Here is a 27,638-nt window from a genome sequence, read left to right as displayed (position 1 = left end):
GACTTGAGTGTTCTTCCTCAAAAAATGGGGGAGAAGTAGAGTCTTTAAAGATTTTTAAGACAGAGGTGCATAGATTCTTAATAAACAGGAGAGTAAAAAATTGCAGTGGTGGTTGTGTTTATGATATTGAGGCTACAATTAGATTCAGATCAGTCATGAACTTGTTGACTACAACAGGAGGCTCAAGAAGTCAAGAATTCTTGCTCTTTATTCATTACACTTGAATACTTAGTTGTGATCCAGATTGTATGTATCTTAAGATACTTATTAAAATATGATTATTGAAATATGATTATTGACAAGTTTAGGAAACAAAACAACTGATCAACTTATTAAAATGTAGTTACTATATTTTGAAAATTCTAATCATTACACATGCCTTGAATAGTTAATTTTTAGATTAATAGTTAATATCTTAGATTACATTTTATTAATCTTCTCCTTGCAGTATCTTCCACAAAATAGAGCAAAACAAAATTATTTAGGCACAGTCCAGCCATCCCATCACTTCAATCTTGCATCCTGCTGTACTTGCTCACAGTAGATCCACTTATGAGGTAAACGTTACCTGTTAACAAAACAAAATATTAAAACACAGCATATACCTCTCTGTGATTTTACATGGATTTAAATTGTAATTCTGGCAGTGCAGCAGAACATCCTGATAAAAGACAGATGTCAGATTCACATTAACTTTGGTTACCATCTGCCAGTTTAATAATTTGCCTGCTTGTACCAGACCAACGATTCCAAGAGGGCTGAACTAGAACTGGGACCATTTTGGAAGTTGCTGTAACTTTGCCCAATGGGCCAGTGTAAAGTTTGAAACTGACGTGGTGAGAGAGTTGAGAACTACAGATGAAGAGAGAGGCACACATGGCTAGCAATGGTATTGTCTGGACAGGAGCACCATAAACTCTTTAATATAAAGTCAAAAGCTTTTAAAATCGGAATAGTTAAGACAAATGTGGGTCTCTTGAAGACAGAAACAGGTGAATTTATTATGGGGAACAAGGAAATGGCAGGCGAGTTGAACAGGTACTTTGGATCTGTCTTTACTAAGGAAGACACAAACAATCTCCCAGATGTACTAATGGCCAGAGGACCTAGGGTAACGGAGGAATTGAAGGAAATTCACATTAGGCAGGAAATGGTGTTGGACAGACCCTCATAGGAGATTAGTAGGCAAAATAAGAACACATGGAAATGGGGGTAGGGTACTGACATAGAAAATTGGTTGGCAGATAGGAAACAAAGAGTAGGGATTAACGAATCCCTTTCAGAATGGTAGGCAGTGACTAGTGGGGTACAGCAAAGCTTGGTGCTGGGACTGCAGCTATTTGCAAGATACATTCATGATTCAGATGAAGGGGTTAAAAGTGACAGAGGAATTGAAGGAAATTCACATTAGGCAGGAAATGCTGTCGGGTAGACTGATGGGCCTGATACATCCCCAGGGCCTGATGGACTGCATCCCAGGGTACTTAAGGAAGTGGCCCTAGAAATCGTGGACACATTGGGGATCATTTTCCAATATTCTATAGATTCAGGATCAGTTCCTGTGGATTGGAGGGTAGCTAATGTTACCCTACTTTTTAAGAAAGGAGGGAGAGAGAAAACGGGAAATTGTAGACTAGTTAGTCTGACATCAGTGGTGAGGAAGATACTGGAGTCAATTATAAAAGACGAAATTGCGAAACATTTAGCAATAACAGGATCGTTCTGAGTCAGCATGGAGTTACGAAGGAGAAATCATGCTTGACTAATCTAGAATTTTTTGAGGATGTAACTAGGAAAATGGACAAGGGAGAGCCAGTGGATGTAGTGTACCTGGAATTTCATAAAGCCTTTGAAAAGGTCCCACATAGGAGAATAATTTGATAATTTTTCTCCTGGACATTGTCATTGAGCTATACAGTACGGAAGTGGGCCCTTCAGCACAACTCGTCCATGCGACTAAGTTACTACGAGCTAGTTCCACTTGCCTTTGCCTAACCTATATCCCTCCAAACCTTTCCTATTCATGTACCTGTCCAAGTGCCTTTTAAATGTCTCCACATCAGAGAAGCCAGTTTTCAGCCAAATCCAGTATAAGCTTCCTCCTGGGAAATTGCACAACACTACCCAGTTATTACCCAGTTAGTAAAGTTTAACTCCCACAGAGACCCAATTAACACTGAGGTTTGGCACCCATCTCTCAGATATTTAAATAATTTCATATTCACCTGAGCTAACCTCTGGGGTCAGAATGCCTTGGAGTTTCCTGATTCAAAAATGTAAATGGTGGCATATGTCTCAGAATTTATGTTTAATCTTTGGTTCATGGAGCACATCTGAGAATATTTTGCAGAAGAGGGACACTCACAACAGATTCAGGTTTCAGAAGTGCCCTCTGAGAGCACAACCTGAAAAAAAAAGCTCACAGGGGCAACAGTGTATCTGTGACCTGCATGTCATCTTAACTCAAGACATCTGGATGGAAAAATTAACAGAGGAAGAAGTAATGAGCGCAACTTAGAGCTGATTTTAATGTTGGGTCAGGTGAAGATAGTGCATAAATAAATTAAATGAGACAGAGAAAAGTCTATTTTTGAAAAGGTTAAGCATTTTGAATGTAATAATTTTTCTCCTGGAGTTATTGTCATTGAGCTTTACAGCATGGAAGTGGGCCCTTCAGCACAACTCGTCCATGCCGACTAGTTTACTAAGAGCTAGTTCCATTTACCTTTGCCTAACCTATATCCCTCCAAATCTTTCCTATTCATGTACCTGTCCAAGTGCCTTTTAAATGTCGTAATTATACCTGCCTCTATCACTTATTCTGTCAGATTCTATATGCACAACACCCTTTGTGTGAAAATGGTGTCCTTCATGTCCCTTTTCAATCCTTCTCCTCTCATTTAGTTAGTTGACTTTATGGACATGTATGGAGTTAGTGAAAAACGTTTTATTGCATGTTAACCATTCAACGGAAAGGCTACACATGATTACAATCGAGCCGTCTACAGTGTTGAGATAAGTAATAAAGGGAATAACCTTTAGTGCAAGATAAAGTCCAGTAAGGTCCAATTAAAGATCGTCCGAGGGTCTCCAATCGGGTAGATAGTAGAACAGGACCGCTGTTTAGTTGTTGACAGGAATATGTTTTCACACTTCTGTACCTCTTGCCTGATGGGAGAGCGTCTTGGGTGAGACTCATCCTTGATTATGCAAGTGGCTTTACTGAGGCAGTGTGATGGAGTCAATGATGGAGTCAATGGAAGGGAGGTTGGTGTGTGTGATGGTCTGGGCTGCATCCAACATTCTCTGTAATTTCTTACAGTCTTGGATAGAGCTATTCCCAAACCATGCTGCGATGCATCCCAATAAAATGCTTTCTATGGGGTCATCTGCAGAAGTTGGTGAGAGTTCTTGGGGACATGCTGAACTTCTGAAGCCTTCTAACGAAGTAGAGGCATTGGTGTGTTTCCTTGGCCGTTGCTTTGATATAGATTGTCCAGGACAAGTTGCTGGTGATATTTACTTTTGTTTGCTCTAGTGTGGTTTGGTTTATTGTCACGTGTACCAAGGAATAATGAAAAGCTTTTGTTGTGTGCTAACCAGTCATCAGAAAGATAATACGTGATTACATCCACAGTGCACAGATGCATGATAAAGGGAATAATGTTTAATGCAAGATAAAGTCTTGTAAAATCTGATTACAAATAGTCCAAGGGTGTCCAACGAGGTAAAAAGCATCTCAGGACCACTCTCTAGTTCTGACAGAATGATTCTCTAGTTTTAGAGAAACTAGATTAGTGTAGATAGTCGTCAATGTCAGTGTGGAAGAGCTAGGCCAAAGAGCCCATTTCTGTCCGATACAACACTATGAATGTCTATGGCTCTATGATTCTGAGACAGATTAGAGAGGATATGTTTAAAAATTATTAATGCGATGATACCTTGTTATAATGACGTTTAATTTAGTTTTATTAGGTTATCAGATGTAATAATAATCTAAAAACATTAAAAAATAATAGAAGAATTGAAAACTAATAGAATTGAAATAAATCTTTTCCTGTCCCTATAAACTTTCTCCTGGGAAATTGCACAACATTACCCAGTTATTACCCAGTTAGTAAAGTTTAACTCCCACAGAGACCCAATTAACACTGAGGTTTGGCACCCACCTCTCAGGTATTTAAATAATTTCACATTCACCTGAGCTAACCTCTGGGGTCAGAATGCCTTTGAGTTTCCTGTTACAAAAATGTAAATGGTGGCTTACGTCTCAGAATTTGTGTTTAATCTTTGGTTCATGGAGCACATCGGAGAATATTTTGCAGAAGAGGGACACTCTCAACAGATTCAGATTTCAGAAGTACCCTCTGAGAGCACAACCTGAAAAAAAAAGCTCACAGGGGCAACAGTGTATCTGTGACCTGCATGTTATCTTAACTCAAGACATCTGGATGAAAAAATTAACAGAGGAAGAAGTAATGAGAGCAACTTAGAGCTAATTTTAATGTTGGGTCAGGTGAAGATAGTGAATAAATAAATTAAATGAGACGGAGAAAAGTCTATTTTTGAAAATGTTAAGCAGATTGAATTTGATAATTTTTCTCCTGGACATTGTCATTGAGCTATACAGTACGGAAGTGGGCCCTTCAGCATAACTCGTCCATGCGACTAAGTTACTACGAGCTAGTTCCACTTGCCTTTGCCTAACCTATATCCCTCCAAACCTTTCCTATTCATGTACCTGTCCAAGTGCCTTTTAAATGTCTCCACATCAGAGAAGCCAGTTTTCAGCCAAATCCAGTTAGAAATGTCACTTGAAAGGCTTAAGACCTCACCTCATGACTCCCCAAAAACCTTTTACATTTACAAAGCACACCAACATCTCTACTTTCTCAAGAAATTTGGCACATCTCCAATGACTCTTACAAACGTCTACAAGTGTACCATAAAAAAGCATACTGTCGGGTTGTATCACAGCTTGGTTTGTAAACAGTTCTGCCCAAGGCAGGTATGATAAGTTTTAATCTACAATTTGAGAGGGAGAAGGGAAAATTGGAAGTGTCAGTATTACTGTTGAGTAAAGGGAACTGTGGAGGCATGAGGGAGGAGCTGGCCAAAGTTGACTGGAAAGAGACCCTCGCAGGGATGACAGTGGAACAATAATGGCAGGTATTTCTGGGAATAATACAGAAGGTGCAGGATCAGTTCATTCCAAAGAGGAAGAAAGATTCTAAGGGGAGTAAGAGGCGACCGTGGCTGACAAGGGAATTCAAGGAGAGTATAAAAATAAAAGAGAAGTATAACATAGCAAAAATTGGGTAACTTTTAAAGAACAACAAAAGATAACTGATCCAAAAATGTAAATGGTGGCTTATGTCTCAGAATTTGTGTTTAATCTTTGGTTCATGGAGCACATCGGAGAATATTTTGCAGAAGAGGGACACTCTCAACAGATTCAGATTTCAGAAGTACCCTCTGAGAACACAACCTGAAAAAAAAAGAGGATGTAACTAAGAAAATGGACAAGGGAGAGCCAGTGGATGTAGTGTACCTGGACTTTCATAAAGCCTTTGAAAAGGTCCCACATAGGAGATTAGTGGGCAAGATTAGACCACATGGTATTGGGGTAGGTTGCTGACATGGATAGAAAATTGGTTGACAGACAGAAAACAAAGAGTAGGGATTAACGGGTTCCTTTCAGAATGGCAGGCAGTGACTAGTGGGGTACTGCAAGGCTCGGTGCTGGGACCGCAGCTATTTACAATATACATTAATGATTTAGATGAATAAGTGCTGGATGGTCATCAAAACTCTAAAAGGAACAAATTCAAGAGAATAAAAAGGAACGTACAATATAGCTGATTTTGTGAGGCTCCAATTCGAGGATGGAGTCTTGGTATAAAAAAAGCAAAAGAGTAGCAAATGCTGATTTTCCACAGATTTAAATTGAAATTCTGGCTTGAGTGCAGCAGAACATCCTGACAAATGCTGGGAGTGGCACGGTGGCGCAGCGGTAGAGTTGCTGCCTTACAGCACCAGAGACCCAGGTCGATCCTGACTACAGGTGCTGACTTTATGGAGTTTGAACATTCTCCATGTGACCTGCATAGGTTTTCTCCGGGTGCTCTGGTTTCCTCCCACACTCCAAAGACTACAGGTTTGTAAGTTAATTGGATATGATAAAATAAATAGCTGTAAATTGTCCCGAGTGTGTGTAGGATAGTGTAAGTGTGCGGGGATGGCTGGTCAGCATGGACTCGGCAGGCCGAGGGGCCCATTTCTGCACTCTCTAGACAAAACTAAACTAAACTGATTTCTGGCATGATGAACAGATCTACATTCCCAGGCCGTAGATTTTGAGTCATGTTGATTTAAAAAATATTCTACTCCAGTTATGAAACTACCAATTCTGTTTCCCTACCAAAGTATATTTACCGTTATATTTTAAAGCAGCATCGACAGGGTTATTTTCTTCAAAGGCCGTTGAGATTGGGATTGGAGATCTATTGTCCATCCCTTCTCCGATCCTGTAGCTAAAGTGGATAGTTCATAAGTTCATAAGTCATAATAGACAATAGACAATATACAATAGGTGCAGGAGTAGGCCATTCAGCCCTTCGAGCCAGCACCGCCATTCAATGCAATCATAGCTGATCACTCTCAATCAGTACCCCGTTCCTGCCTTCTCCCCATACCCCCCTCACTCCGCTATCCTTAAGAGCTCTATCCAGCTCTCTCTTGAAAGCATCCAACGAACTGGCCTCCACTGCCTTCTGAGGCAGAGAATTCCACACCTTCACCACTCTCTGACTGAAAAAGTTCTTCCTCATCTCCGTTCTAAATGGCCTACCCCTTATTCTTAAACTGTGGCCCCTTGTTCTGGACTCCCCCAACATTGGGAACATGTTTCCTGCCTCTAATGTGTCCAATCCCCTAATTATCTTATATGTTTCAATAAGATCCCCCCTCATCCTTCTAAATTCCAGTGTATACAAGCCCAATCGCTCCAGCCTTTCAACATACGACAGTCCCGCCATTCCGGGAATTAACCTAGTGAACCTACGCTGCACGCCCTCCATAGCAAGAATATCCTTCCTCAAATTTGGAGACCAAAACTGCACACAGTACTCCAGGTGCGGTCTCACCAGGGCCCGGTACAACTGTAGAAGGACATCTTTGCTCCTATACTCAACTCCTCTTGTTACGAAGGCCAACATTCCATTGGCTTTCTTCACTGCCTGCTGTACCTGCATGCTTCCTTTCATTGACTGATGCACTAGGACACCCAGATCTCGTTGAACTCCCCCTCCTCCTAACTTGACACCATTCAGATAATAATCTGCCTTTCTATTCTTACTTTCAAAGTGAATAACCTCACAGTCTACTCTGCGATTCAATCATTGTTGATCTACCTTTCCCTCTCAACCCCATTAAACCTGCTTTCTCCCCGTAACCTTTGACACCCTTAGTAATCACGAAGCTATTAAACTACACTTTAAAAATACCAAAGAATTGGGCTCCACATCCATCTGTGGCAATGATTTCCTCCAATTCACCACCATCTGGCTAAAGAAATTACTTCACATCTCCTTTCTAAAGGTAAATTCTATTATTCTAAGGCAGTGCCCTCTGGTCCTAGACTCTCCCACCATTGGAAACATCCTCTCCACATCCACTCTGTTATTGTTCTACTTATCCACTTATATTATTTGGTAGGTTTCCAAGAGAGCCCCCCTCATCCTTCTAAACTCCAGTGAGTAAAGGCCCAGAGCTGTCAAATGCTCATCATACATTAACCCAAATAAACCCTGAGAACCTTCTTGCAAGCCTCCTCTGGACACTCTCCATCCCTTACAGAAATGCATCCAAAAATGTTCGCAATACTCCAAACGCAGTCTGACCAGCACCCTATAAAGCCTCAGCAATACATCCATGCTTTTATATTCTAGTCCTCTCAAGGCATTTACTTTCCTTACCACTAATTCAACCTGCAAATTAACATATTGGGAATATTGCACCAGCATTCCCAAATCCCTTTGCACCTCCGATTTCAGAATCCTCTCCCCATTTAGAAAATAGTCATCACCTTTTTAGCTACTACCAAAGTGCATGACTGTACACTTTTCTGTGCAGCATTCCATCTGCCACTTCTTTGCCCACTCTCCCATCCTGTCCAATTTCTGCAGATTCTCTGCTTCCTCTACACTGCCTGCCCCTCCACCCATCTTTGTAATATCCGCAAACTTGGCCACAAAGCTACCATCTCCATCATCCAATTCATTAGTATACAATGTGAAAAATAACGGACCCAACATCGACACCTACAGAACACCAATAGTCATCGATAGTTAAACAGAGTCAGTGGACTTAAGGAGACCTTTCTACAAACACTAGCCCTTTATTCAACTCCAAAGCCTATTTTAGATGAGGAAAGGGAGTGGGATCCTTGGCAACGGAGGACAGTGACATCATCGGAGGACAGTGACATCAACGGAGGACAGCAGATGGCAGGATTTGTGCAACGTTTCTGTTGAGCTCGTGTTTGCATCGTTTTCACGTTACTCCTCATTCTGCAGTCCACAGAGAAAGACGATCCAGGCATTGCTGAAGAAGCCAAGAAAGAATCGTGAAATCGAAGCAGATAAAATGACCATCAAAAATGGATCCAAGTTCACAGCATTAATGCTAAAGGAAGACTCAGACCACTACATCCTTCAAATATACCGTCTCTACTGTCATTTAATCTGAAATGAGGATGCTCAAGATCACAAAGGAACCCTTTACTTGACATAAAGGTAAACACCACAATTGCAAAATGATGTTCATCATGTGAGCCAAACCCTTCCTTATATAACACATGGGAAGGTGGGTCTTGAAAGTAAATGAGTCCCTGCCCTTCAACAAGAAACTCATCATCTGACTCCCCAAAATCTTACCACCACCATCAAGAAAAAAAGTCAGGGGCAGGAAAGAATATTGTCCATTTTATGCAGTTCCTCTTGAAGCTGCACATTATGCTGAATTTGAAATACCTTGCTATCTCTTCATTGTTTCCAAACTTATGGACTGAGGAACTAAATCCTGAAACTCTAGCCATATGCTATGGCACTGTACTAGAAAAACAATCAATATGTGCTAACACCATTAAGTGTAAATTTCAATAGAAGTAATCCAGTTGTAATTAGACAATTGTCTATTGTCTATTGTCTATTGGCAGGTTTGGCAGAATCACTGGAGAACATGGATAGGTGATGTTTTGGGTCAAGACCCTCCTTCAGACGGATTCATGAGGAGCCTCAGCCCTTACCATTGCCCAACAGGCTTGAATAGGAGAAACTTAGAGGGAAATGGACTAAACGTGGGCAAACGGGACCAGTTTACATGGAGCATTTGCTTTGCACGTATGAGTTGGGCCAAAGGGTCTGTTTCCGTGCTGGATGACTGCAGCTGTTGCCTGTCTGCTGAATGTTTCCATGATTTTGTTCCAGGCATGAACTCATCAATGAATTGCAAGTCATTAAAATGAACATATTGAAATATGAAAAGCACAAGAAAGAAATGAAGGCAGTTGGAGTATTCTGCATAAGAATGTAAAACCAAGCGGCTGCTCTAGATGTCAACTTATCTATATCGGCGAAACCAAGCGCAGGCTCGGCGATCGCTTCGCTGAACACCTGCGCTCGGTCCGCATTAACGCAACTGATCTCCCGGTGGCCCAGCACTTTAACTCCCCCTCCCATTCCCAGTCTGACCTCTCTGTCATGGGCCTCCTCCAGTGCCATAGTGAGGCCCGCCGGAAATTGGAGGAGCAGCACCTCATATTTCGCCTGGGCAGTTTGCGGCCCGGTGGTATGAACGTCGACTTCTCCAACTTCAGATAGCTCCTCTGTCCCTCCTTTCCCCTCCTCCTTCCCAGATCTCCCTCTATCTTCCTGTCTCCACCTATATCCTTCCTTTGTCCCACCCCCGACATCAGTCTGAAGAAGGGTCTCGACCCGAAACGTCACCCATTCCTTCTCTCCCGAGATGCTGCCTGACCTGCTGAGTTACTCCAGCATTTTGTGAATAAATGTAACAACAAGATCTGGAAACACCAAAGATGCACAGCCCACTGGGTTAAGTGGTCACTCCTCATCCCAGTCCCGAATCGCTGATTCCTTATCTTCAGGGTGTGACTCTTTGTTCTAGACACCCCGGGGAGGGGAACATCATCCTATTGAGCCTCGTAACAATTTTGTCCATTTCGATGAAATTACCTTTCATTCTTTGAAATTCCAGAATTCCAGAATCTGAACTGGTCTTTTTTATCTTGGGGTTAATTTAAAAAATACTAAATGTAGTCTGTGTACCTTAAACATAGTAGGAGCTCTTTATAGATTTCAGAGAGCGTGTCATTAGGCATTTATACCAATACCTTTGAATTATCTAAACGTGTGAAACAGAAAAAGTGAAGTGCAGGCAGATAATGTAAAATTCACTTCAAACATGAGACGTGACAAATTGTTTTTAGCATTTAAGTCAAGAGAGTTTTATTTCAACTATCGTTACAGTTTCACAGAGCTTCAGGAACCAGTTTGAAGAGAAAATTCAGCAATATTTGTCTGGCCACATAATACTCTCAGAAGAATTGTTTCCTTGCAATGGGAACAGAGTAAGTACCTAGTATACGACTGTCAAATGCCTGGATCAAGATTAATTCTGTAAATTGTACCAAGTGTGAAGGATAGAACTAGTGTACAGATGATCGTACGGACTCATGGGCCAAAGGGCCTGTTTCCACACTATCTCCAAACTCTAAAAGGATGGCTGTCAATGGTGAAAGAAGCTAGGAATGAGGTTACCTGTGAGGATGATAATATACAGAGGTAATTACACTTTTAATTATATAAAAAATGTTAATGAGTGTGAATCATCTTCTCTTATCCAGGAAGTGAACGATTATGTTCATGGAGACTTCCATGTTGTGCACTGCTTTACAAGATACCAGGTGGAAACAAGGGGTCATGAGACAGGTCTGGCTGATAGCAGGATCCAAACAGATTCTAAAAGTATATTAAAGCTAAAAGAGTAAATAGAGATGGAAAAGAGAGCCCCTTAAAGATCAACAAGGTTGTCTATGGGTGGAGCCACAGAAGATGGGTGAGCTGTTAAATGAATATTTCTCATTTGTATTTAGTGTGGAGAAAGACTTGGATGTTAGGGAATGTGGGGAAATTCAGTGTCGTGTCTTGAAGAGAATCCATGTTCCAGAAGAGGAGAACTTACAGAGTGGTCGTGAACACATAAAGGTAGATAAATCCCCGGGACTTGATCAAGTGAATACTAAGACATTGTGGGAAGCTGGGAAAGAAAATGTGAGGTCACAGTGTAATCAGTAGCCATAGATGAGGTGCTGGAATGTGACGATAGGTGGTGTGGTGCCTCTATTTATGAAAGAATACAAGAAAAAGCCAGGGAAATGCCCACTAATGAGCCTTACTGGAATGGTGGGTAGGTTACTGGAGGGCCAGGCCCAAACTCAAAACATTGCTTATCCATTTACCCCACAAATGCTGCCTAACCTGCTGAGTTGCTCCAGCATTTGTGTTTTGCTCGGATTTTGGTGAACTTTCAGAGACATGGGGTCTGAAGGCATTTGCAAAGGCAAGGTCTGCTTAGGGATACTCAGCAGAGTTTTGTGCATGGGAAATCATGTTGCATGAAATTTAGGGGTGGCACAGTGCAATATTGGTAGAGCCGCAGCTTTACAGCGTCCAGGACCCGGGTTCGATCCCGACTATGGGTGCAGTCTGTAGAGAGTTTGTACGTTCTCCCTGTTTTTTTCATGGGTTTTCTCTGGGTACTCTGGTTTCCTCCCACACTCAAAAGACATACAGGTTTGTAGGTTAATTTTGGTAAAATTGTAAATTATCCCTAGTGTGTAGGATAGTGTTAGTGTATGGGGTGATCACTGGTTGGCGTGGACTCGGTGCGCTGAAGGACCTATTTCTGTGCTGTAACTCTAAAGTAAAGTAAAGTAAAGTTTTAAAAATGATTGAGCTTTGTGAAGAACTGACAAAGAAGATTGATGAGGGCAGTATTTGTTATTTACATGGATTTTAGTGTGGCCTATGTCAAAATACTACAGGCTGGTCTGGAAGGTTAGATTATATTGGATCCAGGGTGAGCTGGTAAATAGAGTATAAAATTGGCTTGAAGCGTGGACACGGAGAGGGTTGTTTTTCAGACTGGAATCCTATAACAATGGTATACCAATAGGATTGGTGCTGGGCACCCATAGTCAGGTTCAAACCCGGGTCTCTGGCGCTGTAAGGCAGAAACTCTACTGCTGTGCCACCATGCTGCCCTTTTAAAAAAAAAAAAAAATTTTTAATAGCTCAAATTTAATGCAGATAAAATGTGGTGTTATTTATTGGTGGGGCAAACCAGGGCAGAACTTACAAAGTAAATGGTGGGATCCTGGGGAATGTTGTGGAACAGAGAAACCTATGCAGAGGCAGGAAAATAGTTCCACAAAAGTGGTGAAGAACCTATTCAGCATGCATGCTTTCATCGTTCAGGCTATTGAATGCAGGATTTAATTGAATTGAATTGAATACATTTTATTAGCCAATTATGTATACATACAAGGAATTTGCCTTATTCACAAAATGCTGGAGTAACTCAGCAGGTCAGGCAGCATCTCGGGAGAGAAGGAATGGGTGACGTTTCGGGTCGAGACCCTTCTTCAGACTGATGTCGGGGGTGGGACAAAGGAAGGATATAGGTGGAGACAGGAAGATAGAGGGAGATCTGGGAAGGAGGAGGGGAAGGGAGGGACAGAGGAGCTATCTGAAGTTGGAGAAGTCGACGTTCATACCACCGGGCCGCTAACTGCCCAGGCGAAATATGAGGTGCTGCTCAAAGGAATTTGCCTTGGTGCTTTGCTCGCAAGTAACAACATGACATACAGTAAACGATAAAGAATAAAACATTATAGTTTACACAGGTGAAGAATAACATGTGACATTGTATTGCAAGGCATTAGGAAGGCTTCATTTGGAGTGATATGTAGGAAGGTTCTAAATTAACTGGAAATAATGTAAAAAAGATACGCATTTCAAGGGTTTCAGTTGTCAGGAAAAGATGGATAGGCTAGTTCTTTCTTCCTTGGAATGTAGGAGGCTGAGGGATAACTTTATAGATGTTTATAAAGTCATGGGAGGCATGGATAAAATGAATATCCAGAGTGTTTTTCTTCAAGTAGAGTAGTGTAAAACTAGAGAATCATTCTGTCAGAACTAGAGAGTGGTCCTGAGATGCTTTTTGCCTCGTTGGACACCCTTGGACTATTTTAAATCAGATTTTACTAGACTTTATCTTGCAAATTTGCTAATGTCACTTTTAACCCCTTCATCTGAATCATTAATCATATCATATCATATATATACAGCCGGAAACAGGCCTTTTCGGCCCTCCAAGTCCGTGCCGCCCAGCGATCCCCGTACATTAACACTATCCTACACCCACTAGGGACAATTTTTACATTTACCCAGCCAATTAACCTACATACCTGTACGTCTTTGGAGTGTGGGAGGAAACCGAAGATCTCGGAGAAAACCCACGCAGGTCACGGGGAGAACGTACAAACTCCTTACAGTGCAGCACCCGTAGTCAGGATCGAACCTGAGTCTCCGGCGCTGTTCGGTTGCTGTAAAGCAGCAACTCTACCGCTGCGCTACCGTGCCGCCCAATGTATCTTGCAAATAGATGCAGTCCCAGCACCAAGCTTTGCTGTACCCCACTAGTCACTGCCTACCATCCTGAAAGGGATTCGTTAATCCCTACTCTTTGTTTTTCCTATCTGCCAACCAATTTTCTATGTCAGTACCCTAACCCCATTACCATGTGTTCTAATTTTGCGTACTAATCTCCTATGAGGGTCTGTCCAACACCATTTCCTGCCTAATGTGAATTTCCTTCAATTCCTCCATCACCCTTGGTCCTCTGGCCACTAATACATCTGAGAGATTGTTTATGTCTTCCTTAGTGAAGACAGATCCAAAGTACCTGTTCAGAAGTTGCTCTCATTACTTCTTCCTCTGCCCTTTCCTTGTTCCCCATAATGAATTCACCTGTTTCTGTCTGCAAGGGACCCACATTTGTCTTAAGTAATTTTCTGCTTTTCACATACCTAAAGAAGCTTTTACTATCCTCCTTTATATTCTTGGCTAGCTTACCTTTGTACCTCAACTTTTCTCCCTTTATTGCCTTTTTAGTTATCTTTTGTTGTTCTTTAGAAGTTACCCAATCCTCCGGCTTCCCGCTCATTTTTGCTATGTTATACTTCTCTTTTATTTTTATACTCTCCTTGAATTCCCTTGTCAGCCACGGTCGCCTCTTACTCCCCTTAGAATCTTTCTTCCTCTTTGGAATGAACTGATCCTGCACCTTCTGTATTATTCCCAGAAATACCTGCCATTATTGTTCCACTGTCATCCCTGCTAGGGTCTCTTTCCAGTCAACTTTGGCCAGCTCCTCCCTCATGCCTCCACAGTTCCCTTTACTCAACAGTAATACTGACACTTCCAATTTTCCCTTCTCCCTCTCAAATTGTAGATTAAAACTTATCATACCTGCCTTGGGCAGAACTGTTCACAAACCAAGCTGTAATACAACCCGACAGTATGCTTTTTTATGGTACACTTGTAGACGTTTGTAAGAGTCATTGGAGATGTGCCAAATTTCTTGAGAAAGTAGAGATGTTGGTGTGCTTTGTAAATGTAAAAGGTTTTTGGGGAGTCATGAGGTGAGGTCTTAAGCCTTTCAAGTGACATTTCTAACTGGATTTGGCTGAAAACTGGCTTCTCTGATGTGGAGACATTTAAAAGGCACTTGGACAGGTACATGAATAGGAAAGGTTTGGAGGGATATAGGTTAGGCAAAGGCAAGTGGAACTAGCTCGTAGTAACTTAGTCGCATGGACGAGTTGTGCTAAGGGCCCACTTCCGTACTGTATAGCTCAATGACAATGTCCAGGAGAAAAATTATCAAATTCAATCTGCTTAACATTTTCAAAAATAGACTTTTCTCCGTCTCATTTAATTTATTTATTCACTATCTTCACCTGACCCAACATTAAAATTAGCTCTAAGTTGCTCTCATTACTTCTTCCTCTGTTAATTTTTTCATCCAGATGTCTTGAGTTAAGATGACATGCAGGTCAGAGATACACTGTTGCCCCTGTGAGCTTTTTTTTTTCAGGTTGTGCTCTCAGAGGGTACTTCTGAAATCTGAATCTGTTGAGAGTGTCCCTCTTCTGCAAAATATTCTCCGATGTGCTTCATGAACCAAAGATTAAACACAAATTCTGAGACGTAAGCCACCATTTACATTTTTGTAACAGGAAACTCAAAGGCATTCTGACCCCAGAGGTTAGCTCAGGTGAATGTGAAATTATTTAAATACCTGAGAGGTGGGCGCCAAACCTCAGTGTTAATTGGGTCTCTGTGGGAGTTAAACTTTACTAACTGGGTAATAACTGGGTAATGTTGTGCAATTTCCCAGGAGGAAACTTATAGGGACAGGAAATGATTTATTTCAATTCTACTAGTTTTCAATTCTTCTATTATTTTTTAATGTTTTTAGATCATTATTACATCTGATAACCTAATAAAACTAAATTAAACGTCATTATAACAAGGTATCATCACATTAATAATTTTTAAACATATCCTCTCTAATCTGTCTCGGAATCATAAAGCCATAGACATTCATAGTGTTGTATCGGACAGAAATGGGCTCTTTGGCCTAGCTCTTCCACACTGACATTGACGACTATCTACACTAATCTAGTTTCTCTAAAACTAGAGAATCATTCTGTCAGAACTAGAGAGTGGTCCTGAGATGCTTTTTGCCTCGTTGGACACCTTTGTACGATTTTTAATCAGATTTTACTAGACTTTATCTTGCATTAAACATTATTCCCTTTATCATACATCTGTGCACTGTGGATGTAATCACGTATTATCTTTCTGATGACTGGTTAGCACACAACAAAAGCTTTTCACGGTTCCTTGGTACACGTGACAATAAACCAAACCACACTAGAGCAAACAAAAGTAAATATCACCAACAACTTGTCCTGGACAATCCATATCAAAGCAACGGCCAAGGAAACACACCAATGACTCTACTTCGTTAGAAGGCTTCAGAAGTTCAGCATGTCCCCAAGAACTCTCACCAACTTCTGCAGATGACCCCATAGAAAGCATTTTATTAGGATGCATCGCAGCAAGGTTTGGGAATAGCTCTATCCAAGACTGTAAGAAATTACATAGAATGGTGGATGCAGCCCAGACCATCACACACACCAACCTCCCTTCCATTGACTCCATCATTGACTCCATCACACTGCCTCAGTAAAGCCACTTGCATAATCAAGGATGAGTCTCACCCAAGACGCTCTCCCATCAGGCAAGAGGTACAGAAGTGTGAAAACATATTCCTGTCAACAACTAAACAGAGGTCCTGTTCTACTATCTACCCCATTGGAGACCCTCGGACGATCTTTAATTGGACCTTACTGGACTTTATCTTGCACTAAAGGTTATTCCCTTTATTACTTATCTCAACACTGTAGACGGCTCGATTGTAATCATGTGTAGCCTTTCCGTTGAATGGTTAGCATGCAACAAAACGTTTTTCACTGTAACTTCATACATGTCCATAAAGTCAACTAACTAAATGAGAGGAGAAGGATTGAAAAGGGACATGAAGGACACCATTTTCACACAAAGGGTGTTGTGCATATAGAATCTGACAGAATAAGTGATAGAGGCAGGTATAATTACGACATTTAAAAGGCACTTGGACAGGTGCATGAATAGGAAAGATTTAGAGGGATATTGGTTAGGCAAAGGTAAGTGGAACTAGCTCTTAGTAAACTAGTCAGCATGGACGAGTTGTGCTGAAGGGCCCACTTCCATGCTGTATAGCTCAATGACAATAACTCCAGGAGAAAAATTATCAAATTCAAAATGCTTAACCTTTTCAAAAATAGACTTTTCTCCATCTCATTTAATTTATTTATTCACTATCTTCACCTGACCCAACATTAAAATCAGCTCTAAGTTGCGCTCATTACTTCTTCCTCTGTTAATTTTTCCATCCAGATGTCTTGAGTTAAGATGACATGCAGGTCACAGATACACTGTTGCCCCTGTGAGCTTTTTTTTTCAGGTTGTGCTCTCAGAGGGCACTTCTGAAACCTGAATCTGTTGTGAGTGTCCCTCTTCTGCAAAATATTCTCAGATGTGTTCCATGAACCAAAGATTAAACACAAATTCTGAGACATAAGCCACCATTTACATTTTTGAATCAGGAAACTCCAAGGCATTCTGACCCCAGAGGTTAGCTCAGGTGAATATGAAATTATTTAAATACCTGAGAGGTGGGTGCCAAACCTCAGTGTTAATTGGGTCTCTGTGGGAGTTAAACTTTACTAACTGGGTAATAACTGGGTAGTGTTGTGCAATTTCCCAGGAGGAAGCTTATAGGGACAGGAAAAGATTTATTTCAATTCTATTAATTTTCAATTCTTCTATTATTTTTAAAGCTGTGACCTCCTCCACAACTCTGGGACTCCAGCTTTGAATGAACCTTCCATTTGTACTGTGATAATGATAGGGATTACCATACTGTAGTTGTAACACAAAAGCATGGAGACACAATGAGGCCAGTTGTGCACTCTTCAACTGATTAAAGCCAATTGGTAGCTGGGCTGATCTAGAACTCGACTTTGTGACATGGGCAATAAAAGTGTCAGAACCAATCACACTGTTAAAGACTACAGTTTTATATTCTCCGGCAGTATAGTGTACTCCTAGAAGCAGGGAAGGTAGTGGTGTGAAATAGTCGATAAACAAAATGAGAGAGTGTGCTGTTGCTGACAAACATACACAGATAGATTTTACTTGATCCTTAACCCAGTCTCCAAATAACGTGTTCTTTTTAATACTCATTGTCCACTTCACCCACTGGTTAGAGTCATTCCCACACCGAGGCTGTATGGCTAAAACCATGCCATGGATCCTAGTTGATGAAATATTACTTAGGTGGGGCAATGGAGGAGGCCCTGCAACAGCCTGGGGCATGCCTGGATCGGGGGAGCTCCAGTACATCCAGCTTGAGGATGGACTTTGGCCGTTTTGTAAATGGTGCCAAAATATAGTGACTTGTGCATGTGTGAGCTATGCAAAAAGAATTTCACGGTTGCAGTGTTTGTGTGATAATAAAGAACAATTGGACATTGAACCATTAATTGGGTTTCAAACTTATCCATCTGTAACCACCACTACTGCCAATCTGCCTGCTGTCATGAGGATATTAAGGTGGTGGATGGTCACAGGTTAGTGTTGACCCGATGAAAATATAACCTTTGCTCCCCATTGCCATCACATTCAGATGATGCCTAATTTATTGGGTTGGACATCCAACATGATGCTCTACACCTATAAAGAATGATTTCAATATCTGTGAATGTCACAGTTATTTGGAAAAGGGCTAAAAAACCACATAGAACCTGAAGAGGATTTGTAGAGATAGTGGGATCAGTATATGCAGCAGGGATATCCACAGTTCATATAATAGATGTATCAGGACTTAGTGAACCAATAGAACAGCTGAGAGAGAAGATACAGAAGGGGCAGTAACGGGATTTAAAGATACTGAAACAACCAATTAAGGCAGGGGAGGAAGCTAGAATTTCTTAAAGAAGTTAAAATACTCAAGCTACCTGAGGGTCAATAAATAGAATGATAGGAAGAGTGAGTAAGGTTTCTCAGGGAGAGCATAGGGAACAGGTGTCTGGTGTCTATTCCAATGGCCGATGTACCAGGTACAGGTGGCATTCTACAGTTAATCAACTACAGAGTATCCACTTGGATATCGACAAAACTGAGGCAGTGGAGTGGGAATATGCAACCTGCATCCTGTGATCGCTGACTAGATCTAGTCAAGTGGATCAGGAATTCCAGGACAATCGGGTACCATATGTTATAGGAATTGCTCTCCATGTACCATACCAGCTGAATCATATGACTTGTTTCCTCAATATGTAAACCGGGAGCTTGGATAATGGTTCACAATGCTCTAGAGCATGTTGCAATAATTGACAGAGCCAAGAGCATCAGTTTGGATGCATATCATCAAGGAGGGATTCACTGGGTCTGCCCAGAAAGATAATCAATTTGGAGACCAAAACTGCACACAATACTCCAGGTTTGGTCTCACCAGGGCCCTGTACAACTGCAGAAGGCTCTCTTTGCTCCTATACTCCTCATCTCCACCAAGTCAATCTCCACCACCACACACTCTACACTGACAAACTGCATCACTGAAATAAAATCTTGGCTTCAATCAAATTTCCTCAAACTCAACTGCAACAAATCTGAAATCATCATCATTGGTCCAAAAACGCTCACCAAATCCACCCAAAACTTCATCCTCAATATTGATGGTCTCCCAGTATCCACCTCCCCTCACATCCGGAATCTTGGAATCATCTTTGATCAAACCCTCTCCTTCGACAAACACATCAAACACATCACAAAGACAGCCTTCTTCCACCTCAAAAACATTGCCCGTCTCCGTCCATCCCTCTCCTCCACAGCTGCAGAAACCCTCATCCACGCCTTCATCACCTCCCGTCTGGACTACTGCAACAGCCTCCTCTATGGCGCACCCTCAAAAATCATCAGTAAACTTCAATACATTCAAAACTCCGCTGCCCGTCTACTCACCCACACCCCGATCCGTGACCATATCACCCCCGTCCTTTACAAACTCCACTGGCTCCCCATCCCCCAGAGAATCCAGTACAAAATCCTCCTCATGACCTACAAAGCCCTCCATAACCTGGCCCCATCCTACCTGACTGACCTCCTCCACAGGCACACTCCCACCTGCACCCTCCGCTCTGCTGCTGCCAATCTCCTATCCCCCCCATCCAGACCAAACTCAGATCCTGGGGGGACAGGGCTTTCTCCATCACTGCTCCCACCCTATGGAACTCACTACCCCAAACCGTCAGAGACTCCTCCTCATTCACCACATTCAAAACATCACTGAAGTCTCACCTGTTCAGTACTGCCTTCAACCACTGAAGGTCACCTCACCTTCTGTCTCCTTTCTCTGTTCGTTTACTTATTTATCTAATTATTCACTTCCCTATGTTCTTTAAATCCCTGTAAAGCGTCTTTGAGTGTATGAAAAGCGCTATATAAATGTAATACATTATTATTATTATTATTATTATACGCAACTCCTCTTGTTATGAAGGACAGCATGCCATTAGCTTTCTTCACTGCCTGCTGCACCTGCATGCTTACTTTCAGTGACTGATGTACAAGAACATCCAGATCTCGTTGTTCTTCCCCTTTTCCTAACTTGACACCATTCAGATAATAAGCTGCCTTGCTGTTCTTGCTACCAAAGTGGATAACCTCACATTTATCCACATTAAACTGCATCTGCCATGCATCTGCCCACTCGCCCAGCCTGTCCAATTTACCCTGCATCCTTATAGCATCCTCTTCACAGTTCACACTGCTACCCAGCTTTGTGTCATCTGCAAATTTGCTAATGTCACTTTTAACCCCTTCATCTGAATCATTAATGTATCTTGCAAATAGCTGCAGTCCCAGCACCAAGCTTTGCTGTACCCCACTAGTCACTGCCTACCATTCTGAAAGGGATTCGTTAATCCCTACTCTTTGTTTCCTATCTGCCGACCAATTTTCTATGTCAGTACCATACCCCCATTACCATGTGTTCTAATTTTGCCTACTAATCTCCTATGAGGGTCTGTCCAACACCATTTCCTGCCTAATGTGAATTTCCTTCAATTCCTCCGTCACCCTTGGTCCTCTGGTCACTAATACATCTGGGAGATTGTTTATGTCTTCCTTAGTGAAGACAGATCCAAAGTACCTGTTCAACTCGTCTGCCCTTTCCTTGTTCCCCATAATGAATTCACCTGTTTCTGTCTGCAAGGGACCCACATTTGTCTTAAGTAATTTTCTGCTTTTCACATACCTAAAGAAGCTTTTACTATCCTCCTTTATATTCTTGGCTAGCTTACCTTTGTACCTCAACTTTTCTCCCTTTATTTCCTTTTTGTTATCTTTTGTTGTTCTTTAAAAGTCACCTAATCCTCTGGCTTCCCGCTCATTTTTGCTATGTTATACTTCTCTTTTATTTTTATACTCTCCTTGAATTCCCTTGTCAGCCACGGTCGCCTCTTACTCCCCTTAGAATCTTTCTTCCTCTTTGGAATGAACTGATCCTGCACCTTCTGTATTATTCCCAGAAATACCTGCCATTATTGTTCCACTGTCATCCCTGCTAGGGTCTCTTTCCAGTCAACTTTGGCCAGCTCCTCCCTCATGCCTCCACAGTTCCCTTTACTCAACAATAATACTGACACTTCCAATTTTCCCTTCTCCCTCTCAAATTGTAGATTAAAACTTATCATACCTGCCTTGGGCAGAACTGTTCACAAACCAAGCTGTGATACAACCCGACAGTATGCTTTTTTATGGTACACTTGTAGACGTTTGTAAGAGTCATTGGAGATGTGCCAAATTTCTTGAGAAAGTAGAGATGTTGGTGTGCTTTGTAAATGTAAAAGGTTTTTGGGGAGTCATGAGGTGAGGTCTTAAGCCTTTCAAGTGACATTTGTAACTGGATTTGGCTGAAAACTGGCTTCTCTGATGTGGAGACATTTAAAAGGCACTTGGACAGGTACATGAATAGGAAAGGTTTGGAGGGATATAGGTTAGGCAAAGGCAAGTGGAACTAGCTCGTAGTAACTTAGTCGCATGGACGAGTTGTGCTGAAGGGCCACTTCTGTACTGTATAGCTCAATGACAGGAGAAAAATTATCAAATTCAATCTGCTTAACATTTTCAAAAATAGACTTTTCTCCGTCTCATTTAATTTATTTATTCACCTGACCCAACATTAAAATGAGCTCTAAGTTGCTCTCATTACTTCTTCCTCTGTTAATTTTTGTCATCCAGATATTTGAGTTAAGATGACATGCAGGTCACAGATACACTGTTGCCCCTGTGAGCTTTTTTTTTTCAGGTTGTGCTCCCAGAGGGTACTTCTGAAATCTGAATCTGTTGAGAGAGTCCCTCTTCTGCAAAATATTCTCCGATGTGCTCCATGAACCAAAGATTAAACACAAATTCTGAGACGTAAGCCACCATATACATTTTTGTAACAGGAAACTCAAAGGCATTCTGACCCCAGAGGTTAGCTCAGGTGAATGTGAAATTATTTAAATACCTGAGAGGTGGGTGCCAAACCTCAGTGTTAATTGGGTCTCCGTGGGAGTTAAACTTTACTAACTGGGTAATAACTAGGTAATGTTGTGCAATTTCCCAGGAGGAAGCTTATAGGGACAGGAAAAGATTTATTTCAATTCTATTAGTTTTCAATTCTTCTATTATTTTTAAAATGTTTTTAGATTATTATTACATCTGATAACCTAATAAAACTAAATTAAACGTCATTATCACAAGGTATCATCGCATTAATAATTTTTAAACATATCCTCTCTAATCTGTCTCAGAATCATAGAGCCATAGACATATTCACCACAATATTCAACCTCTCCTTGGCAAAGTCCGTGGTCCCTGCATGCTTCAAAAGATCCATCATTGTACCGGTGCCAAGGAATGCCTCTCCAGCGTGTTTAAATGACTACCGACCGGTGGCCCTCACCTCGGTTGTCATGAAATGCTTTGAGAGGCTAGTCAAGAAGCACATCTGCGCTCTCCTTCCTCGCAACATGGACCCACTACAGTTCGCATTCCGTCCGAACAGGTCCACGGATGATGCGGTCTCCCAGGTTCTACACACCGCTCTCTCTCATCTGGACAGCCAGGGGGGCTATGTGAGGATGCTGTTCATTGACTTTAGTTCAGCATTCAACACAATAGTCCCCAGCAGACTGGTTGAGAAGCTGCTGGAACTGGGGCTTAGCACCCCTCTGTGTGCCTGGGTCCTGGACTTTCTCACTGCCAGGCCCCAAGTGGTCAGGATGGGGGAACACACATCTAGCTCCCTCACCCTGAACATAGGATCCCCCCAGGGCTGCGTCCTTAGCCTCCTACTGTACTCCCTGTACACACATGACTGTGGGGCCAGGTTCAGCTCAAACTCCATCATCAAGTTTGCTGATGACACTGTGGTGGTGGGCCGGATCTCCAACAACGATGAGAAGGCCTACCGGGAGGAGGTGGCTGATCTGGCACTCTGGTGTCAGGACAATAGCCTCCTCTTGAATGTCACTAAAACAAAGGAGCTGATTGTGGACTTCAGAAGGGCTAAACATCCAAGGACGTACACGCCACTGGAGATAAATGGGTCTATTGTGGATAGAGTGAGCAGTTTTAAATACTTGGGAGTCCGCATCGCAGAGGATCTGACGTGGGCAACGCACATTGCCGCACTGGTGGGTAAGGCTAAGCAGCGCCTTTACCACCTTAGACAACTGAGGAAATTCAGTGTCTCTGAGGATCCTTCATTGCTTCTACTCTGGGGCTGTAGAGAGCATCCTGTCCGGCAACATTACAGTCTGGTTGGGGAACAGCTCTGCCCAGGACAGGATGGCCCCTGCAGAACGCACCATGGGAACTACACTCGTCCCCCTGCAGGACCTATACATCAGGAGGTGCAGATCCAGAGCAAGCAAGATCATGAGGGACCCCTGCCACCCCAGTAACGGACTGTTCCAGATGCTACGATCAGGCAAACGCCTCCGCTGTCACGCTGTGAAAACGGAGAGGATGAGACGGAGCTTCTTCCCACAGGTCATCAGGACTGTCAACTTTTATAACCCCAGAGACTAAATTTTTGTCGACACTAATAGTAACTTATTAACTTTATTCATATGCTGTAACTGTAATTCTTTTTGTGCACAACCCGCAGGCATTGCCACTTTCATTTCACTGCACATCGTGTATGTGTATGTGACAAATAAATTTGACTTGACTCATAGTGTTGTATCGGACAGAAATGGGCTCTTTGGCCTAGCTCTTCCACACTGACATTGACGACTATCTACACAAATCCTAGTATGGTGGAAGAACAAAAACTGAGCTGCACCAGGATGCTTACATTCAGTGACTGATGTACAAGAGCATCCAGAGCTCGGTGTTCTTCCCCTTTTCCTAACTTGACACCATTCAGATAATAATCTGCCTTCCTGTTCTTGCCAACAAATTGGATAACCTCACATTTATCCACATTAAACTGCATCTGCCATGCATCTGCCCACTCGCCCAGCCTGTCCAAGTTACCCTGCATCCTCATAGCATCCTCTTCACAGTTCACTCTGCTACCCAGCTTTGTGTCATCTGCAAATTTGCTAATGTCACTTTTAATCCCTTCATCTGAATCATTAATGTATATTGCAAATAGCTGCGGTCCCAGCACCAAGCCTTGCTGTACCCCACTAGTCACTGCCTACCATTCTGAAAGGGACCCGTTAATCCCTACTCTTTGTTTCCTGTCTGCCAACCAATTGTCTATGTCCGTACCCTACCCCCATTACCATGTGTTCTAATTTGGAGTCTGGTGTACATTTTCAAGCGTCTACACCTTCTGCCAGACAGGAGCAGAAAGACGAAGGAATGACCGAGATGGGACGTCTTTGATTATGTTAGCTCCTTTTCCAAGGTGGCACGAATTGCAAATGCAGTCAGTGGTGAGGAGTCTTGTCTATGTGTTGGACTGGGCTACATCTACAACTCTCTGCATTTTTTGGGACTGACTTGGGCAGAGCAGTCCCAAAAACAAGCTGTGATGCATCCCAACAATATACTTTCTATGGTGCATCTGTTTAAGTTGTAAGAGTCACTGGAGAGGTTGAATTTCTTCAGTCTCCTCAGGAAGTAGAGGTGTGGGTGTGCTTTCTTGGCTGTCGCAACGTGGTTCATCCATGACAGATCATTTGTAATATTTACGCTAAGGAACTTGAAGCTCTCAACCATTTCCATTTCCATACTATTGATGCCGATTGAAGCATGCACTCCATCATGCTTCGTGATCAATAACTCAATCATCTTGCTGACATTGAGGGGGGAGGGTATTGTCCTGGGCATCATGCCAGTAAGTTCACTATCTCCTTCCAGCATTCTGCCTCGTTATTGTTTGTGAACCGGCCCACCAGAATGGTGTTATCTGCAAACTTGTAGATGGAATTAGAGTCGAATTTGGCCATACGGTTGTGAGTGTATGGGGAATAAAGTAGGGGACTGAGAATGCAACCTTGCGGATCACCAGTGTTGAGAATTATTGTGGATAAGTTGTTGTCACCTATCCTCACTGCTTGTGACCTGTGAGTCAGAAAGTCAAGGATCCAGTGGCAGACAGGAGTACTGATTTCTGGGTCCAGGAATTTGGAGATGTGTTTAAATGGGATGATGGCGTTGAAGGCGGATCTATAGTTGATAATTAAGAGGTCTCTGGTGCTGTGAGGCAGCAACTCTACCAGCTGCCCCAGTGTCCTTTCACTTTCCATTATCATCTACCTACGACACAGATCTCTTTCGCACCTGGAGAAGCCTGGTAGCACTGTGAGAATCATGTTCTTTGATTTCTCCAGTGCATTCAATACCATCCAGCCTGGGCTTCTGGGGGCAAGCGGGAGCATGCAGGAGTGGATCACCACCTCACATCCTGGATTCTGGATTACCTCACCAACCCACCACAGTATGTGAGGACAAAGGACTATGTTTCGGACAGGGTGGTCTGCAGCACAGGGCTTTCGCAGGGAACAGTGCTAGCTCCTGTCCTGTTCACCCTGTACACTGCGGACTTCAGCCACAGCTCAGCAAACTGCTATCTACAGAAGTTCTCTGACAATTCTGCCATCGTTGGCCTCATCACAGACGATGATGACAGGGCGTACAAAGAACTGACCAGGGACTTTGTGGACTGGTGCCAGCGGAACTGCCTCCGGATCAACGCGGGGAAAACCAGGGAGATGGTGGTGGATTTCCGCAGGCGCAGCCATGTCCCCCCGACACCGGTGAACATCCAGGGAATGGACATCGGGAGGGTGGACTCTTATAAGTACCTGGGTGCTTACCTTAACAATAAACTTGACTGAACCAAAAATATCAATGCACTGTACAAAAAGGGCCAGAGCAGACTTTACCTGCAGAGGAGACTCAGGTCCTTTGAAGTGCAGGGGGCACTCCTAAGGACCTTCTACAACACTGTGATGGCATCAGCCATTTTCTATGGGGTGGTCTGCTGGAGCAGCAGCATCTCAGCAGCGGTTTGGGAAGAGACTTGACAAGCTGGTCAGGAAGGCCAGCTCTGTCTTGGGTTGCCCCCTTGACTCAGTACAGGCAGTGGGAGAGAGGAGGATGATGGCAAAGATAACATCGCTGCTGGACAACGACTCCCACCCCATGCAGGACACTGTCACTGCACTGAGTAGCTCCTTCAGTGACAGACTCCTTCACCCCAAGTGTGTGAAGGAGAGATATAGGAGGTCCTTCCTTTCCGCTGCTGTGAGACCGCACACCAACGCTACTCCCCGCAGACCAGTCAACGGACCAGTCAAGGGTAACAGTAAAAAAAACCCACTGTAAATGATGACAATTATCCTTATCTTTATTTTTATTTATAATTTATTAGGGCGGCACGGTAGCGCAGCGGTAGAGTTGCTGCTTTACAGCGAATGCAGCGCCGGAGACTCAGGTTCGATCCTGACTACGGGTGCTGCACTGTAAGGAGTTTGTACGTTCTCCCCGTGACCTGCGTGGGTTTTCTCCGAGATCTTCGGTTTCCTCCCACACTCCAAAGACGTACAGGTGTGTAGGTTAATTGGCCGGGTAAATGTAAAAATTGTCCCTAGTGGGTGTAGGATAGTGTTAATCTACGGGGATCACTGGGCGGCACGGACTTGGAGGGCCGAAAAGGCCTGTTTCCGGCTGTATATATATGATATGAATGAATGTCTCTTACTATCCATTTTGCTGCTGTTTACAGAAACACTGCAAGTTTCCCCGGTGTGGGACAAATAAAGGAATATATTATTATTATTACTATTATTAAAACCAATTTTCTTTGGTATTTGCCCACTGTGTGAACAACCATTTTCTATTGGAATGCTGCTAAATTGCTAAATTGGTCGGAGCCCCTCTGGTTGTGATCCACCCAGGCTTATCTTACATTTACCGGCATCAGATGCACATCCAGTGATTTCCTGCACTATGCAGTTAATGAGATCCTGATTCTCAACTGAAATCGGAAATTACAAGTGTGAGCTTCAAAATGGCTTTTTCACTCATAAGGAACAAACACACAGCAATTGCACAGAGTGACACAATTTGGAGTGTCCCAGTGATGTTCCCTGTTACCAGAGTACACCTATGAAACATGCATTGTTCATCTTGATGCAGTAATATTTATTTTCTTCCTTCTGACTCCCTATTCTGGTTTAACTACCGGTAAACTGGCAGTAGGATAACCTGAGGAAGACTTACAAAACAAATTGCACATTTCAATATACAACATCCTTTCAACAAACTTCTCTTGACATGAGTATACAGGAAATTGAAGAAGACCAACTA

At 42.6% G+C, this 27,638-nt stretch overlaps 1 protein-coding gene across 1 annotated transcript in view; it reads left to right on the top strand.

The window, feature by feature from the left end:
- Nucleotides 1-27,638, top strand: part of LOC144595643 (uncharacterized) — a 53,441-nt gene that overhangs the window by 8,039 nt on the left and 17,764 nt on the right. The window contains exons 10-12 of the mRNA XM_078403220.1: nucleotides 10,551-10,651; nucleotides 10,928-11,067; nucleotides 11,177-11,288. Of these exons, the coding sequence (XP_078259346.1) occupies nucleotides 10,551-10,651; nucleotides 10,928-11,067; nucleotides 11,177-11,288 (353 nt within the window). The remainder of the gene's footprint in view (nucleotides 1-10,550; nucleotides 10,652-10,927; nucleotides 11,068-11,176; nucleotides 11,289-27,638) is intronic.

This window comes from Rhinoraja longicauda, chromosome 7, assembly GCF_053455715.1.
Source record: "Rhinoraja longicauda isolate Sanriku21f chromosome 7, sRhiLon1.1, whole genome shotgun sequence".
NCBI classification, from domain to species: domain Eukaryota; kingdom Metazoa; phylum Chordata; class Chondrichthyes; order Rajiformes; family Arhynchobatidae; genus Rhinoraja; species Rhinoraja longicauda.
The sequence above is the reverse complement of the archived record's forward strand: the minus strand, read 5'-3'. Positions and strand labels throughout refer to the sequence as shown.